Source organism: Centroberyx gerrardi, chromosome 23 (genome assembly GCF_048128805.1).
Source record: "Centroberyx gerrardi isolate f3 chromosome 23, fCenGer3.hap1.cur.20231027, whole genome shotgun sequence".
Lineage (NCBI taxonomy): Eukaryota > Metazoa > Chordata > Actinopteri > Beryciformes > Berycidae > Centroberyx > Centroberyx gerrardi.
In genome coordinates this window covers 7,881,505-7,900,823 of record NC_136019.1, presented here as the reverse complement: position 1 = coordinate 7,900,823, position 19,319 = coordinate 7,881,505, and the positions used below count along the sequence as shown (strand labels likewise).

The window sequence follows — 19,319 nt, the reverse complement described above, 5'->3', positions numbered from 1 at the left end:
ACAACATGCGGATATTATCTTTTTTTTGTGTGTGTGTGGGAGTCGGGTGTGACGAAACGGGTCGGCCAGCTGTTCTTGTTGGTCAATTTGAGAAGTTGTCGAGCTGCAGTTTGACAGCTGGACACTGTTTCTGTCTGCAGGCACCACACCTACCAGCACGACTACATGCTTATCTAGAAAAACCAGAGCTGTCTGTGCCCTTAATGCAAAAAAATAGATTTCACATAGGCGTGTACTTCAGAATATGTTTAGAGATGTGTTCCAAAAATATACAAAACTGGACAAAAATGTAAATATGTATAAGTACACGTAGATGGCATTCATTAGGAATACATTTTATTTTGGAAGTATTTTCTTCTTATGCACCGTTGACAACATCCAAAGTATGTTTTAGCCATTCCAGATATATTAAGAATGAATGTAATCTACATGTACAACTACAATTTTTTTGGCCGACTTTTGAATATTTGCAAGCATATTCAAAAGTATTTGTGATTTTTGATAATAAAAAGAAATCACTCCCCTTGCAGAGTCAGTACTTTCAGTCTCACCTAGTGGTTAAAATGCGTGTCTTGTTTCCGAGTCCATTTTCTCGGCTCGTTTGCCTCGTCAGAAAAAGGAAAGACACTTTAGATATTTAATTACACTGTAAGCGGTGTTTGGTGTTTGGAACATGATCTGTGCGCTGTTTGGGAGTCAGGATTACAGAGAGATGGTCAAAATGCTTAGGTAGCACAAACACTGGACCTCACACACCCAGAGGCATCTCACAACTTTGTTATAAGCATGTATTTAGGCTAAAGGCTGAGTCTCTCTCTCTCGCTCTCTCTCTCTCTCTCTCTCTCTCTCTCTCTCTCTCTCTCTCATAGTTGCTCCACAGTCAAATTAGACCCAGACAGACATCAGCAAAAAACAGTAATCAGTAATTTTGCATCAGACTTACTAACATTCACTTCTTCTTTTTTTTTTTTTTTTTTTTCAAAAATCCTGTAGGTCTGTTGCTCAACTCAGACATGATACCAGTTTCCAGTTTGTTATTTCTTTTTCAACTGACATAATAACAAATGATGGTTCCTCCTTTAGCTGAGCTTCAACCAGATCAAGTTGCAGGACACTGTCTCATATGGAGGAAATGTCATGCTGTTTCCTTGTTATTTGAATACAAGCCTGTGGCATAACACATAAAAACGCTGCTTCTGCTATGGCTTGGGTGCAAGCATGCAAATCCATATGTCTATTTCCTCATTTCTAATCAAAACAGCAAATGGATTCGCCCCTGCAGATGCTCAGACAATTTGCTGTAAACTAGTACAGCACTGTGTTGTTAGACCATAGCTGCCAGTGCTGACATGCAGTCTACTGCTTGTCATTTCTCATAAATGTCACTACCTGCAGTGAGGTGGAGGGTATCGGGGGAGGGGGGCATGAAAGTGTATTTCACATGTGAGGAGAGTAAAATATTCATATTGCCAGATTGAGCTCACGTTGGGCAGAGTGCGCCCCGATAACCCGCAGCAGAGACTTCAGGCTGCGTTCAGACGCAACCGGATGATAGTCAGAACCACCGAAAGGTTGGGGCTTCATCGAGAAACATGCAGAGAGTTGTTGCACTGGTTGGAGGTTAGTTTCAGGGTGATTATTACTGTGGAGAGTTTACTGCAGCTGGTTTTCTACATGACTGTATAAAATAAAATTGTCCAAACTATTCCACAAAAGTGTTTTGCTGTCTGGTAACATGGCAACATTTTGATATGTTTATAGGTGTGAGATCTGCAGGGTAGCTGTAGTATCAGTAGTAGTAGTAGAAGTGGTAGTAGTGGTAATAATAGTAGTACTACTAGTAGTAATAGCAGCAGGAATAATAGTGGCAGCAGTAGTAGTAGTGGTAGTAGTTGTAGTAGTAGTAGTAGTAAAGTAGCAGTAGTAGTAGTAGTAGTAGTAGTAATAGTAGTAGTAGTGGTAGTAGTTTTAGTAGCAGTAGCAGTAGTAGTAGTAGCAGTGGTAGTAGTAGTAGTAGTAGTAGTAGTAAAGTAGCAGTAGTAGTAGTAGCAGTGGTGGTAGTAGTAGTAGTAGTAGTAGTAGTATTAGTAGTAGTAATAGTAGTAGTAGTAGTGGTAGTAGTTGTAGTAGCAGTAGTAGTAGTAGTAGTAGTAGTAAAGTAGCAGTAGTAGTAGTAGCAGTGGTAGTAGTAGTAGTAGTAGTATTAGTAATAGTAGTAGTAGTGGTAGTAGTAGTAGTAGTAGTAGTAATAGTAGTAGTAGTATTAGTAGTAGTAATAGTAGTAGTAGTGGTAGTAGTATAGTAGGAGTAGTAGAAGCATTTTATCATACTAGTAGTAATAGTAGTAGTAGTATAGTAGTAGTAGTTGTAGCATTTTATCATACCTTGAAATTACTCACACACCATTTCTCATTATACAATAACTCTTCACAATCTATAAAATTATGTTATAAAACATCAAATCTTGTGATGAAAACATTTACCAGTTTGTTCTCTGACTCTGTGAGCAGGAACTTTTTTCAGCCAGTGAACCAGGCCATTTTAATAGGTGTGGTTCACAGTCGGCAGTGGAAAGTGTAACGGGGCTCCGCTGCGCTCTCTGAGCCAATGAGAGCCAGACTCTTTTCAGAGTCTGCTATGATTGACAGATGTGAACAAAAACAGGAAGAGAGTTCAGTTTGGATAGCAGAGAGCAGTTGGGGAGTTTAAATCGATAGTAGAAAGTGTGTGTAATTGAGGAAGAGATGATAGAATTGAAAGCGGAAATGCAAAGTTAAAAATAAAGCTGACTTGTGTTTGTGCCTGTCTTCTGTGTGAGTTAGACAGAAACACAGAGAGAGAGAGAGAGAGAGAGAGAGAGAATCAAAGCAACAAATACAAAGGCAGACAAATAGAGGATCGTTTGCAAGGAAAAGTGCCCTTGACAGAACTAGAGCTGGGGATCGCACTAACGACAGTTTACACTTCCTCCTTCATGACTGCGTAATTAAAGAGTCTGAGAGAGCTTTTGCTTGTTCTCGGCCTTCTGATCCCTTCATTGTGCATCAAGGTTCACACAAAAACCACACCCTCTCTCACACACACACTATACATATACAGTACCTGTCTGATTCAACATTAACTTTAATTAGACATTGCACTGTGCACACACTTTCCGCACCACACAATAAACTAGAAGTAGCGTGGATATGCCTATTGTGACTAATCCCTGTGCTATGCATACCTAGCACACGGCTGGCTGGGAACAAATAGGGAGGGGTCACCTACCATTTACAACCCCAAATGTGTGTATAGAGTGGGTGTGCACAGTGCTGTGCTTTTGTCTGCTTTGCACATGTAGAACTGTGTATGGACTTGCATCTGTGTGTGTTAGGTTCACGCTGTCACAGATCTCCACAATGCTTTCTCAAATGTTTCTAATTTTTAACCTTTTTTCCTTTTCAGACTTTAGCCGCTGGCAGGACAAGGAAGCACCGCGGCCCTGCACTCCTGTCGGCGTCAGGCATCTGCACAAAAAACATAACGGCAAACTGTGATTGGTGCTTATTGTTGCCGTGGCTGGGAGAAGATCTGCCTTTTTGCTGTGAAGAGGACATCTCTCTCTCTCTCTCTCTCTCTCTCCAGAGCCTTCCCCTGCCTGAGCTGCGACTCCCGGCCCTCACACTTGACTGTGATTGCATCCGAAGCGCTCCGTTACGCCAAGTGCCATAAGCAGAAGCCTCGTCTCATCAATGTTTAATAGCTTCTAATTGGCTGTTGTTGTTCCATTCTGATTTATGATTCGGCCTCACCGTGGAAACCGCTACCACCGTATGTCAGATTTGCATCAGTGCTGCCACAGTGCTTTACGTTAAAACCCCAGCTGCAATAGGCCGCAATTCCTGTCTCATCAATAATTGACACTTCCTTATACGCCATTGCACCTCCTGTTTTCCTCCTAATTGGACCACACATACTAAGATCCGACCGACAGCGACATTTGACCCCACAAGCTCAGGATGGAGGCGCACATTTACGCCACGGGGATGGCCGCCAAGCTGAGGAGCCAGTGGGATCGAGACGAGGGTTTGGGTCAGAACCACAACGCGGTGAAGTTCCTGGGCCAGGACTACGAGGCTCTGAGAGCCTGCTCCCTCCAGAGCGGGAACCTGTTTGAGGATAAGCTGTTTTCGTGCACCGCTTCCTCTCTGGGCTTCAACGAGCTGGGCCCGCGATCCTCCAAGACCCACGGCATGCGCTGGATGAGGCCCACGGTGAGAGGGGGACAGGGGTCAGAGGTGTTTTAGACCAGTGGTGCTCAAACTTTTTGGCTTGTGGCCCCTTAAAAACAAAGCAATGCCGGGGCGTCCTGGTGGCTCAGTGGTCTAAGGTGTGTACAGTGTAAACGCAATGTCCTGGATTCAAATTCGGCCTGGGACCTTTGGGGATGACCCCTCTCTCTTGCCGTATCTGAACTGTCAAATAAAAGCAAAAATTCCCTAAAAAAAAAACCCAAAACGATGCGATGCCTAGTCACGACCCCCATCACATGCTGCATAATTATGCAGAGTAGTGACCTACTTCACCCAAGAAATGATTTTCCCTTTTCAGGTCGTTTCATCTGATTATCAGAGGAGGCCGAGAGGATGAAAACTATTCAGTATTTCACAGGAAAAAAAACAAAAAAGAGAGAAAAATCAGAAAAATTACACGACAATAAATTTGTATAGTAGAAATCAGTTTTTTTGCTATCCCATAAATCATCATGCGACCCCTCAAAATTATCTCATGACCCCCTGAGGGGTCCCGACCCCCAGTTTGAGAACCACTGTATTAGATGAACCCCGTCAGATCTATGTAACCATTGTGAACATGTGGGATTGTTTTTGGATTCTGACCTTTAAAGGACTACAAAAATGGAGGGTTGAAGAAAGAGACACCATGACCAAAGCCCTATACCTAAAAAGTTGCATCATGAAGTAGTGCCACCAATCACAACCTCTGAATGTGCAACGTGCACCATGTGACCAAAATTAAAGTTAAGATGGAGATGGAGGAGCAGGCAGAGAAACCTTACATAGACTATGTTTGGAAAAACAAAACAACAAGGAAAATACTTAGCATATTTAGCAAAATAATTAGAATTATAATTTTTGCCATAATTGTACAGCTCTACCATGAAGGAATGCCAATTTTTAAAAGTTAAGTCTATTTTTTTTCCTTATTACTGGCTGGAATTGCATCTGGCTACATAAAACTTATTACATTTTGATCGGGAATGATTGGTAATTATTGATGCCACAATGGTTTCAGTGTCACAACACTTTTACACGGACAGCAGCAGCGATGAGTTGAGGCCGGCGGTCTTCTGTTTGCCCCAGTTTTCAAGTGTCCCAGAGAAGTCAGATTTGTCCTGCTCTGTCCTTATTAGTATCTCCACAAACATCCAATCTTAACAGACCTCTCTTTGTCTTTGCTAGTCTCTTTCTTTCTCTTTCGCTCTCCCTCAGTCTCTCAGTCTCTCCCTACATTATAAATATGCCGTCGTGAGCTCAGGCGCTCTCCTGTAGTTGAAGATGACACCCGAGCACGATGCGGGACTGTCCTCATTAGACTCTATCACGGCAGTCCTGGAGACGGCGCGGCCCCATCACACTTCGTCTTCCGCCTGCCGTGACAGCCTCTGTCATCCCCGTAACAGAGCCGAGAGACAAGTCGTGATCTTAAAAGCTCTTTGGTCGTGATCATTAGCGTGACAGCGGCCTCTTAGCTCCTCTTGCAGCTTCTGTCTGTCTGTCTGTGTGTGTGTGTGTGTGAGAGAGCGTGACTGTGGGCTTGTGTGTGTGCCTACATGTAGGTTAGTGTGTGTGTGTGTGTGTCTGTGCGTTTCTGTCGACCCTAATGCTTCTCACAGTCTCTCCAAAATGGCCATGTTCCATAATGCATGGCTCTTACAGCACCATAGGAGCTGTAATATTTACACCGCAAGAGAGTTCATAGTCTCTACATTCCCAAAAATCTGTGCAATGTGTGTGTGTGTGTGTGTGTGTGTGTGTCTTTGACAGAGAGAGAGAAAGAGAGAGAATTTAAGTGTGAATTTAAGCCTCTGTGTGTGATGGCATGTGTGTATGTGTGCAAACGTGTGTGTTTCTGTGTGTCTGTGAATTCGACCGTGGGCCTGATGGTTTGTGTGCACGTGTGTGTGTGTGTGTGTGTGTGTGTGTGTGTGTGTGTTTATGGGGCAAGAGGAGGAATGGAATATTTCTTTTTATAGCTTCATGTATCTCACGCTCAACTCTCATGCTGGGTGAAAGATGGTTTGTGAAGCAGAGAATCCTGGGAAACAAGAGATACACAAGAAACACTGGAATACAACACAGTTTTCCTGAAATGTCTCCCGATCTATTAGAAGATGTCCGCAGGTCCTCAAAACGTTGTGAAATGTATTGTATTTCAATTCAATTCAAGGCATTAAAGGGTGTTAAATACAGTTACATTTACACTACCAGTCAAAAGTTTGTTTTTCATTCTCTTAAAGCCATTTTGATCTAAAGGCTTATGCTTAAATGCTTGAAATTAGTTTCTTAGACAAATATAAAATAGTGAAGTTGATGCCTATGTATGAATTTATTTCTGAAGCCTTTCCATCAAGGCAAAGGGCGGCTACTTTATGTGTTATTTCATAGTTTTGATGTGGAAAATGGTAAAAATAGTAAAAAAAGAACATTTTTGATGTGTCCATACTTTTGACTATGAGTATTTTTAAGTCTTAAATAAAGTTTTAGAGGTCCTAAAAATCAGTGCATGACTGAGAGACCAACTGGGTCCCACCGGCCTACATTCAGATTTTGACTTTTCAGATTTATTTTTGTTGCAAAATGGTCTTGAATTGTATTCTAACTGGCATTGATTTGAAAAGTTTTTATTGAAACCTGTAGAAACCCTGCGCTAGGTATGAGCCATTTATGTGGACCAGCCACTTCCACTAGTCAACTCAGCAGCAAATCAGAATGAGGTTATATGAAAATGTGTATCCAAAGGCTTGCAAAACTCTAATTTGTCTGTGTGTGTGTGTGTGTGTGTGTGTGTGTGCGCTCCACAGGAGATCTGCAGGCGTCCCCAGTTCATTGTGGATGGAGCCACTCGCACAGACATCTGCCAGGGAGCTCTGGGTGAGTCCCAGTGGGAGAGTTCCCAACTGTTACACTTTTACTACCGCATGACTCAGCTATTAGAGGAGAGGAGAGGATGAGAGAGAGAGGGAGAGAGAGAGAGAGAGAGACAGAGAGAGAGAGAGATTGGATGAAGAGGTCTGGATTAAGAGATGCAGGGAAAGCAGTTATGTGTCATTTGCGAAAAGGGTGACAAGAACACTAGAGGAAACCATTTGCATGAAAAGAGCGTAACCAGGAGCAGCTGTCATTCATCTCCAAGAGGAAGAGAGGGGGGGGGGGTTCTCAGCGGAGAGGCAACACCGAGATAGAGGCAGCTAGAGAGTGAAAGTGAGGAACACGATCGGGCGAGCGACTGGAAGGTTGCCAGTTTGGATCCCTGGGAACTGGGACTGGGAACGTCTGGATTCGTGTGTAGGCCTGTGCCGATATGAACATTTCATAGTACGATTATCTTGGCCAAAATGATCTCGATATACAATGGTATCCTGATAATTATTAATATGATGAAAACCTTAAAACCAGTACTGTAATATGCTTCAATTATCATATCAATCACAAGACATTTGACTTTTTGATTTGACTTTTTTCTACAAGTTACAATTATAAAATGCTGGCTTAGCTTATGAAAACTGTAAGAATAGTTTTAAACGACACATAAAAATCCAAATAGCAGCATCTAAAATATAGTAAAAATGAGTCTCAAAAAGTGCTACTGACCTGCATCAGCAACATAAATACAACAATTTATTAGAGGAAAATAAAACATCAGTAATAACAGATGAGAGAGTCCTGGGCTGTGCTGTGTGTTTTAGTTTGTTATTCCCAACAACCCGGCGGTTATCACGGTTGTCACAGTGATAAAAATTAGAGGCGGTGTCATAACAGTTAATGTTTTTTTACCACGATATATAGTGATACCGCTTATTGTCCCGTCCCTAGATGCGGGATGTGAATAAGTAACGCTCTCCTCTCCCTTAACAACCACTGGCAAACTGCCCTTGAGCAAGGCAGTGAGCGCTTAACCAGCTGCCAGTGTGCTGCTGCAAATAAGAGTGTGCACATAGTCTGCATGCCAGGTTACATGAGGATTAAAAACTGAGACAGAGGGAGGAGAAAGAGAGTAATGGAAGACAATGACAGTGAGAGACGGAGATGAGAGTCAACAGTCAGATCGCTCTTGGCAGTAGCGATTGATCGCCTGAGATGTTTTCCCCTCCGACTCGGAGCTGCATGTATAATTCATGATCTGTTTCCCTGCCTCACATCTGTAAACAAGGCAGCTCTCCCTCCGTTTGAGAAGCTCTGGCAGCGCAGCAGCGCAGGAAGCGACTTCCCCCGGCGCTCCAAGTGAAATGCTTTACCCCCCCCCCCCCCCCCCCCCCCCTTCCCTCTTCCCGGAGGAGGGGCCGTGTTGCAAAACAATAACCCCAAAAATGTTGAGCCAAAAGCATAATGGACCACTTTGCTGTGCTCTTTTGTTACGCAGGCGAAATGCACCGTGGCTGAGTCGTCTTTATCGGTGCCATGGGGGTTATCTGTTACACAAAGTTTCAAACCCACCAGCTGCATGGGATTTGGCTGTTTATAGATTATATGGGGCAACTTGAGACAGATGAGACAGAATATAAATGAAACAGTGCGGTGGTGATGTGAGCCTAAAGACGAAAATATACAAAATAGATTAAATAAACTAAATTTAGACTACTAAGACAAAACGCAGCCACTGTTTGAGTGATGAAACTGAGGGGAAAAAAACAAAATGTATCTTCTACCCTGGCAAAATTATTGTTGGTATAGAAATGGATGGTATATAATTTAGTAGCATTTAAAGGTATAATATTAGCTGGTATGAAATCTAAACACTAGTCGTGGCCTTTTTCCATTTAAAGCACTCTAAAAGTAGTTGCTCCTGTTGCCGCAGCAGATCATGGAGGACAGTAGGAGGACAGATAGCACAACAATGATCATTGTTTCTCTTGGATCAGATTATCCCAGATTGCATACCAGAGCGATAAGGTTCAGCTGCAAAAAGGAAAATGTAATGGTAGAAAACACAGTCAGTCAGGGTGTTAATCTGCTCCAACCAGGGAGCTTTCGTAATACAAATACAATATATCATAATACAAATAGCTAGTAGGACTGTGGCCCGAACCCACAGTCCGCCTCCTAATAACAACAGCAGTGTCTTTTTGTGTCTCAGTCCAGTGCGATGTGTGCCGCTCCCATTCCTCAGAGGGCAAAAGCCTGTTCAAACACAGTCCCCGACTCTCTCCCCTTGAATAGGTGATTTCCAGTTTTTACGAGTGTCTTCCCACCAGCGGGACCCAAGTGCTCCCACATGCAGATTTAATCTCAAATAAATTAGTAACCAGGATGAAAAATAATCGTCTGACTAGGCGGGGGAATCATTCGAAGAAGGGAACGGTTGGAAATATTTAAGCAGAGTGACCGAGGAGCTTTGTAGTAATGTGGGAATGGAAAGCAGTGTCTAACACCCGTCTTACATAAACAACCATCCTCATCCTTGTTTAACTTAAGTCAGATTTATTATGGCAGGTCTGAGTCAAAAGGTTCAGGGCTTGGAATTTTAGAGGCTTGTGATCCAAGGTAATAAGACTCTGTGTGTGTGTGTGTGTGTGTGTGTGTGTGTGTTCCACAGGGGACTGCTGGCTGCTGGCGGCCATTGCCTCGCTGACCTTAAACGACAACCTCCTCCACAGAGTGGTGCCTCACGGACAGAGCTTTGAGCAGGGGTACGCCGGCATCTTTCACTTCCAGGTGAGCACATCCTCACTCCCTGCATGTGCATCTAGCTCTACCCGTGATTTTATACTGTTTCGCCCCGCACTGGTTGCGCAAAGCGTTTGGGTGTAGGGTTTTCTTTGGTCCGAACCATAGTGAACCAGGGTGGAAAAGATACCTCTGTTTGCGTTTTTGTATTTGGTTCGTTTAGGTTCAGACTGCCCAATTACAAGCGAAGCAGGACTTGTAGACAGAAGTCACATGGACGCAGAAGTAGCTTGTTTATCGGACAGTTTTGGGAACCTGTCGTCCTGCCAGGTTGGAGATTTTGACGGCAGGGGGGGTAGCGGGGTGAAAACAAATCCAATTCCAGTCCCTAAGCATGAAGGACTTCTCTATCCTAATGAACCGCACCGCAGTTCTCTTGGAAGAGGACGAGACCCGTATTCTCAGGCGTATTTACCTTCCGAACGAACCGAACTAAAGGAGTAAACAGTTCCGAGAAATTGCTCCAAACACGCTTGGTGTGAACCGCAGACTAACCGGGTGAATTCAAGTCCCTCGTGTTTTCACCTGTTAAATCACCTCCAGTCAGGTGTAGGTGAAGGGCAGATGGGTTTGAGGAAGCAATTTTGACGCCTCGAGACAGTTGAGGTCTTTACTGTGGTATTTTTGGTGCTGCCGGTGACACTCTGGGCCTCTTGCATCACCATCGTAGTCGCAATCACGATAAAGAATCTCCATTATCAGAATTATTGCTGTAATAAACATTCATAGAGACTGTTATGAACGTCCCAACGGAAGCATTTTAAGGCAATGAAAATAGGCAATTTCACCAACAATCATGAGCAACGGTATTATTTTCATCATGTGCCATAAAGCCTGTTGTCGTTATCGATTTTGCCAGTCCTCATTGACTGCCAGTCCTCCTCCAAGATGATCGTGATTTTATAGTTAAGTTGTCACATGTATAATCTCAGTTCTGTTATGAAACTGAATCACCGGAGCTTTGCAAGGTCTCCTAGCTGGATTATGGAGTCATGTTCAGAAGTTCTCATTCTCTCCTCTTTTTAAACCGTCATTTGTTTTAGGGAGGGTGTGCTGAGCTCGTTTTTTTTAACAGGCATTCAAAGTGGGAAGCTGCCCAGTGCAACACACACAGTCTCCTGCTGCTGGCCACTGAGCAGCAGTTGTTGAGACTGCGAAGAGCTTAACTCATTCTCCTTCTCTGCCCAGAGTTTCCCTGCCAGTCTGGAGGATCAAAGCGGCAACCTTTTGGCCGCTCTTTCGCTTCTCAAACCCTTATGAGTCATCCCAGATAACAGCGTTCTTCAGTAACTGACCTCTCAGATCCACACCCACTCGCTCAGTCAATAAGATTACCTAGGAGGTTTTGAGTCACTGTCAGACTGATTCAAGCACACTCTCCTGATGGCAGCCAACGCCCATTTCTCTGTAAGCCATAGAATTTGTCTTCCTAGAGTAGATATGACCGGTCAAATGATGTAGATCTGGACAAGACTTGACACTGTTGTACAGTACCTTGCCTGTCTGAAGGGCCCCTTCTTGCTGGGGGCCCTTCAGTATTCCCTCCTTTTCCACCCGATAGCTGCACCCCTGCATTTGGAGTTTAAATAATTTAGGCATACCTAAAATGGCTGCTATATAGGTCCGTCAAAAACAATATGTCATAATTTCATCTGTGATATTTCCATCCTTGAATCTCTACGGCCAATCTGCGAGCGCTTCAGTTCCTTGCAACTTGAATACAACGTTTCCATTCTATTTGTTCTATTTCTATGGTTAAAGCTTCTGCCAGACCGCTGGGCCTTATCAGTTGAACTTTGCTTTGTACACAAAACCAAATACTCCAGACATACACACCCACACACAAACACTCTCACACACACACACACACACACACACACACACACACACGTGAACGCAAACCTCAGGTAAACTGTGACTAGCTGCTCAATAGACTTTACAATGACACAGTTGTTGGCCTGTTTATAAACTGTGATGAGCTGCAGTCAGTGACCAGATGTATAGCACACATGATTACACTGCTGTTAGTCAGAAATACTTTAAAAAAAAACCTATAGGGATTCCATGTTGATTCCCATTGGTTACTATTGGTTCCCAATTACAAAGAACCCAATTGATTGTACTGTATTGTGGAACCAATCCTTGATAAGAGTTCTAAAAGAATCATTAGGATTCTTTTAGAACTCTTTTAGAACTTCTAGGACTCCATTAGGATTCTAAATGATTGGTTCCACAATACTGAAGATATTGGTTGGATTATATTCTATTGTACATTTTTACATTGCATTTCGGGGATGACGCTTTTACTCAGAGCAAACTGAATACGATTAGTTACCGAGATCACCTGCCTTACAGGAATAAGGAGTGCAAGATAAGATAAGATAGCACTTCAGGTGCCACAGCAGCAATTGGCGGACAATGTCAAGTAAGTCAGTATGTGTCAAGTACAGGAAGGTAATAAAAGAAAACAACAATAGAGACAGTGCAAATAAATAACTGCAAATAATAAATGCAATGGTCCAGGGGCCACGTTATTGAGCAGGTTGGATGGGGGGTGTGGGGGTCAATGGTCGAGGTTAGACATAATAACAATCTATCAAAATAACCAGACCAATGGGACCAGGATTGAAAACCCATGCAACAGACAATATATATATATATATATATATGACCCTGGAGTGATCATACAAGACAGAGAAGTGCAGGAGACATTAAAGCTAGGTAAAGGGGGAACATTATCCTATTCTATTCTATTCTATTCTATTCTATTCTACCTTTTTGTTGAGGTTAGAGAGGGCTATGGAGGAGGTGTGTGTCATTGTGTGTGTGACTATGTCCTGTGATCTCACATGCCTCATTATCTGTGCCTCTGTTCCTGTGTGTGTGTGTGTGTGTGTGTGTGTGTGTGTGTGTGTGTGCGTGTGCGTGCGTGCGCTCCTCTGATCTCGCACCAGTGTGTCTCCGGTGTCTGCGTCAGTGTGTGTGCGGTGCAGGAGAGGCAGCGGTCCCGCTCCGCCGCTGCAGGCTCTCCCCTCTCGTCTCATCTCAGCTCAGCTCAGCTCTCTTTGTCACAGAGCGCTTTGATTCCTGCCAGCTGCCCTGTTCGATGCTGTGAGGCCCATGCCAACCAGGCTGCCAGGCCTAGAGAGAGAGAGGGGGAGGGGGTGTAGAGAGAGAGAGAGAGAGAGAGAAAGAGGGAGAGAGGGAGAAATCGAGGGAGGGAGGAATTGAAAGAGAGAGTAAAGGGGAAGCACACATACATCAAACCCACGTATTACACACATTGGCACAGACTCATAATGTACAGCCCATATGCTCTTCAACACACACACACACACACACACACACACACACACACACACACACACTGATCACGCAGGATCACTTCATCCTAGCCTGATTGCTCAGTCATGGGAGCCGCTGCACTGGCAAAGACCTGAAACAGGCCGACCGACTAATCGATCCGACTGCCGTTAGCTGCCAGTGTGCAGACCGATAGTGCACCAACACACAGTTGTACATACACACACACACACGCACACACAGACACACACAGAGTAGAGAATAGGGAGACTGCCAACTGTCCACCCTGCTGAAAAGTCCTTGAGCAAGATATTGAAATCCTATCGGCTGCAGGGCCGCTGTTCTGGAGCTGACTCATCGGACAGATTTCTCCATTTCTCCTCTGGGGGATCAATCAATACACACAGTGAGACACGTGCACACACACACACACACACACACACACACACACAGGTCCCACATTCGTACATCTTCTGGGGCCGGTGATTCAGTTACAGAGGAAGTCAGCCAAGGAAAAGCAGAATATTTGGCCAGTTCATCACTGATTGTTTCCAGAGATGCTGCAATCGTTTTTACACTGTCGTTTGCTTATGGCCAACACAGAACAGACCCCCGACCCCATTCCACACACACACACAGACACACACACACACGCTCTGCTTGAATGAGTGGAAATAATAAATTAATTTGCTCTAAAAAGGCTTGTAAATGCATCCGTGCCTACTGTATATGCCTGAAAGCTAAATGACTTCATGTAAATGAATATGGCGACCTCCCATTCGGTACAGAATTGGCCTATTTTAACTAGTATGTGTTGGTGCGTTTGTGTTATGCTTGTTACTTGGAGTTTGTCATTTTTCTTTTTGCTCGAGCGTGTTTCCACTCATTGTGTTAGCTTAAGACCATGTATTCCCTTTTGTATCGGTTCCACAAAGGAAAACTTTGTTGCTGTTTTTTGATCCGTCTAAGCCTCTGGTTATATTACTCAGACCTGGATGAGTCATCCCAAAATGTAATTATGAGTGCTGGTTGCGGAAGCCTTAATTGGGTTAAGAAGTGGGAAAGAGAGAGAGGGTGTGTGAGCGAGCGAGGCAGGCAGGAGGAGGGGGAATAAATTAAAAAACGAGGCAATCTCAGTCAACTCAGTTGGGATCCAACAAAACAAATAACTGTGTCAGAATCTAATATGGAAGTTTCTGCCTGCTGCTGCCGTCGCACATTTCCAAAAGTGATTACAATTTGCTGAATTACATCGAGAAAGGAATTGTTTCTCAAGCTCTCGCTGCAAGTCGTGACTCCGCTGTGATGAGGGTTTATTTCACACAGTCACACCGCCGCTGGTGTGGGCGCCGCTCCCATCCTGCTGCGAGACAGAGGCTCAGCGGAGCTGCCTGTGTCTCTTGTATGTGTGGTTTGTGTATGCGTGTCTGCGAGTGTAAAAGAGCAAACTGAAGAAGTTGTGTGTGCATGCGTGTTCACCCGGGGAAAGTGTGTGTGTGTGTGTGTGTGAGCGTGCTTTGTCCTGTCTGCAGCCAACCGTGTTCGCAGGGTTTAGCTCTGCAGGGCATGCAAAATTCATCATCCCCCTCCCTCTGCACACATGAAACACACATGCACTCATTAAGTACATTTTTGCACATATGTGCACCAAAAACATGCAGGCCACCCCCCCACCCCCCCACCCCCCACCCCCCGGACGCAAATGCATACACACAGACACAGACACACATACAATATGACTCCAGCTGTGGCCTTTTACTCGCCAAATGACCGTTCCACAACTTCCTGTCCCCTCCCCTCTCCTCTACAGATAAAACTACTTTGACAGAGCAATATCACCCGTATAAAACCACATGACAGCACCTTAATCTATTGTATTGTATTGTACCTATTGTATTGTATCTATTGTATTGTATTGTATCTATTGTATTGTATTGTACCTATTGTATCTATTGTATTGTATTGTACCTATTGTATTGTATCTATTGTATTGTATTGTATCTATTGTATTGTATTGTACCTATTGTATTGCTGCCTGGATGGTGGTCTATATCAGTCCAAGTAGCACTGCATGTGGCTGTGCAGGAAGATATAGATATAGTGTATTATATACTATTTTAGTACATGAAATGACTTTTGTTACATGTGCAGACTGACGAGACTTGGCCACAGTGATGAGCCAACCCCGCACACACACACACACACACACACACACACACACACACACACACACACACACACACACACACACACACACACACACACACACACACACACACACACAGAGTTCCTCCTGTTTTGCTGACACGTCTGAAGAAAACAGACGTTTGTCCCTGCTGCCCCCTGCTGGCCAGCAGGCACAGGCACATGTGAAGGCTTCACGTATGAAAAGCATCCATCCGGTAGTGTTTTTCTTTGCCTAAACTTCTCTGAAAACATTTGAAAAAGTGATGTACAGTTATCTCCACCAGGCAATATGAGGCTCTGATGTGCAGCAGGTGAACCGGGGTGAACCAGCTCTTTTTCAGTCCGCAGCAAAACGCTGTCACTCCTACTTTGCCTTGTAAACTAATCATTTGCTTGCAGGGCTTGTTTTCAAATGTTGAATATATTAGTTAGAATAAGAGTTATTTTTAATAGAAAGTGTGCTATATTTACCCGTCAGGGGGTACAAACGTAGAATCAAACAGAGAAACAACATCTTTTCTCGCCAACAATTCTCGGCAACAATTCCGGCAGTAAAACACAAAAAAGGCTGCATCATAAAACAGTGGCATATTTCTCAGATTTCACCGTCTCTTTCTGTTTGTCATGTATTTGTCTCATTAGGCGGTGATAGGCGACAAGCTTCTCTCCCCCCTGTAGTTTTGCTTCTCTGTCCTTTTACGTTATCCCATTTCACATAGGAATAAGTGAGCTGAATAAAGAAACTTTAATTATAAAAGCTTTTGGTTCACAAAGCCTCCATCGGGGTGAAACTGTCAATGTGTTTCAAAATATGTGCATATACACTTAAGCTTCAATCAGAAATACTGTCTGACTTATTTCTCATCTCATTTCCATTTAAAGCCCATAGACAGTGAGAGCTGCTGTCCAATACCTCAGACAGTTATCATATATACAATACAATATACAATATCATGGTATCCTATTTTTGCCACTCTATATTAGTGTATCCCATTGCTGCGTCTGATAACAATCATACGGCAGCATTTTTAATATAAATTGTCAATAATCAGATCTTGCCCTGTCCCTATTATTCTTCATAATGTAATACTGTTTTCAGATACATGTTGGTGTTTTTAATGCTTATTTTTAATGCTTCTGTCACATTAAATTGCACCATGTGAGATGAGTTGATATCTCCTACTGTCTCCTATTTGCCATTTTGAATAGGACGTTTAGTGAATAAGCAAGCAGTGGTGATGGATAACAAACTGCCATCCATCCTAATATCGCTGTGTGTCCTGTCACTCTCTCCTTATATCTAGAGTATCTTAATATACTGTATCTGCTATCTCTAATGCTGCCGTTCTCTCCTCTCCGTCCTCCAGTTCTGGCAGTTTGGGGAGTGGGTGGAGGTGGTGATAGACGACCGGCTGCCGGTGAAGGATGGGAAGCTGCTGTTCGTCCACTCCGCAGAGGGAGGAGAGTTCTGGAGCGCGCTGCTGGAGAAGGCCTACGCCAAGTAAGAGCTGTAACCGTAATTAGGGCTGGGTCCAGTCCCAGTCCCAGTCCCAGTCCCAGTCCCAGTCTCAATTCCACCAGTCAGACGATAGCAAGTTGAGGCTTTTTGAAGACCATGGTATTCATTTGGCAGGATATACTGCATATTATAACATGCGATTAAGGAGATGGAGAAAATGTGGCTAAGCTGTTTTGTCAATTTTGTGCACATAAGTAAATCGACAAAAAGAAAAAGAAATCAGCCAATAGTGACTGAGACAAAAAATGACAGACAGACAGATTAGGCTCACACAAAACGTCAACATAGCCCGCAGTTAGAGAAGCTTGAGACCCAAAGATTGCTGGTTAAAATCCCCAAACTGGTTGGAAAAATCTGTGCAGGGAACATGAATTAGAAACATCTGAAGCACTCAAAGAGCTGCTGAGCAAGGCTTGACCCTTGACCCTTGACCCTATACAGCTGTGGTCCCAGGTGTGAATGTGTGAATGCTGTGAATGTTGAAGCGCTGCATTGCTAATGAAAGTCAACTCTTCCTGGATGAGTAAAGGCTAAAAATAAGGCCTGAACGAGAGTAGAGGGAGAGTGAAAAAACAGTGGCGGTTTAGGAGAAGCGGAGAGGTTTATGACTTGTTTTACTTGCTCTGTTAGTATGTAGGTGTGTGTTCATATATGGGAGTGTGTTGCACAGTGTGTAGGAACAAGTGCTGACAGTATTTACAGTTTTGTCTGACAGAGGACATTCTCTATGATCTTAATGATCCAACTCTACTGCATTCAGTTTAGTTTCAGTTCAGCTGATTTAACACCCCACGGCATGCCACACCAGTGTTGTTTACATAGCATCCCAGCAGGCATTTTGACAATGAATAGATGTTGATATGTAAAGATAGAGCCAAAATGAAAGCAGAGACATCGTCCATAACTGCTGTCTGCATTGTTTTGTGAATTTGGGACCTAAATATCTTTCTGATATCAGTTCAAAACAGTTTCCAAAGCTGTTTTAATATGAAGTTTTACCGTGCCGTAATATCATATTGTTAACATTTTGTCATTGATTTGTGTTGATGTTGATCTTGGCCACCATCTGCACGTCAAATGCTTGCTGGGATGTTTTTTCACAGCAGCAGGTTGATCATCCACACTGCGACCTGCGTCCCAGAAAAACACGTCGCTGTCGCTTATATCTCCAAAATGTCGACAAAATAGCCTTGTTTTAGTTTGAGGACCATCCATTTTTCAATTTAGCCAATCGGTTTTGAAAGGTTTTCATAAGCCGAAGGGTCGTGGAACTTGCTCGACCCATAGAGGAGCATGTAATCCTTCAATTTAAGGGAAAACATGAAAATCACCAGAATGACGATTATTCTGTGACCCTAAAAACTCTCCCCCACCTGTGCGGCGCAGGTTGAACGGCTGCTACGAGGCTCTGTCGGGCGGCAGCACGTCGGAGGGCTTTGAGGACTTCACGGGCGGCGTGACAGAGATGTACGAGCTGAGGAAGGCCCCCTCCGACCTGTACAGCATCATCAGCCGGGCCGTGGAGAGAGGGTCGCTGCTGGGCTGCTCCATAGACGTCAGTACTGCACCTCTCTGACCTTTGACCCGAGCAAATGAAGAATCAGCACTCACCGATTGAGTTTTTTTTTTACACTTCTCCAACATTGATTGATAAGAAAAAGTATGCTGAAGGAATAAGGCTAACAGGAGTTTCTTCATACGTAGGCTGTACACAGAACGACACTGCTGTAAAAAAAATAATGAGAAGAATGAATCATCTCAATTTCCATTAGCTTCAGCTTGTTTTACTTTAAGAAATAGGAGTTTGTTGGTAGTTTACACTTATTGTTTCCCCAAAAGAAACATTTCTCCAGTTCAGTCTTGCTTTGTGATGTGACCTGAAATCAACATCATAGCCATAGTCATAGTTTTGCATGGAGAAATTATAGAAATATTGCGGTATGCATGTAGAGTCATATGAATTTGCGCAGAGAAATTTGCAGTGTTAAAGCAGGGCATCTCTGAAAAACATGAAAAAACGATTGAAAACACAATTTATAATTCACAGTTGGACATCGATTTAGAGCGTTGCGTAGGTCTCTCCACTGACTCTTCCTCTGAATGTCATTGAGATCACCGTTGACATCATGTTACACTCACGCAAGGCAGTGTGTGTGTGTGACTGTCCCTGTGTCTGTGTTTGAATTGGTTAAAACAACCAGTGACAGTCACGTCTCTAATGGGTTTCACCCTCTGTTCATTTTGCCTTTGTTGATGGATGAGCCGTGTTATGATGTTGACTGTGACCGCTGCTTGTAGACGTCACATGTGGCTGCGTGTGCCTCCTCCTGCCTGTCTTCCTCTCTGTCTCCTGATCTTGCGCATCA

At 43.7% G+C, this 19,319-nt stretch overlaps 1 protein-coding gene across 1 annotated transcript in view; it reads left to right on the top strand.

The window, feature by feature from the left end:
- capn1 (calpain 1) overlaps window positions 1–19,319 on the top strand; it is a 30,490-nt gene that overhangs the window by 397 nt on the left and 10,774 nt on the right. Inside the window, exons 2-6 of the mRNA XM_071918086.2 lie at window positions 3,445–4,253; window positions 7,082–7,151; window positions 9,814–9,932; window positions 16,802–16,935; window positions 18,340–18,508. Coding sequence (XP_071774187.2) covers window positions 3,999–4,253; window positions 7,082–7,151; window positions 9,814–9,932; window positions 16,802–16,935; window positions 18,340–18,508 — 747 coding nt within the window. The 5' untranslated portion in view covers window positions 3,445–3,998. The remainder of the gene's footprint in view (window positions 1–3,444; window positions 4,254–7,081; window positions 7,152–9,813; window positions 9,933–16,801; window positions 16,936–18,339; window positions 18,509–19,319) is intronic.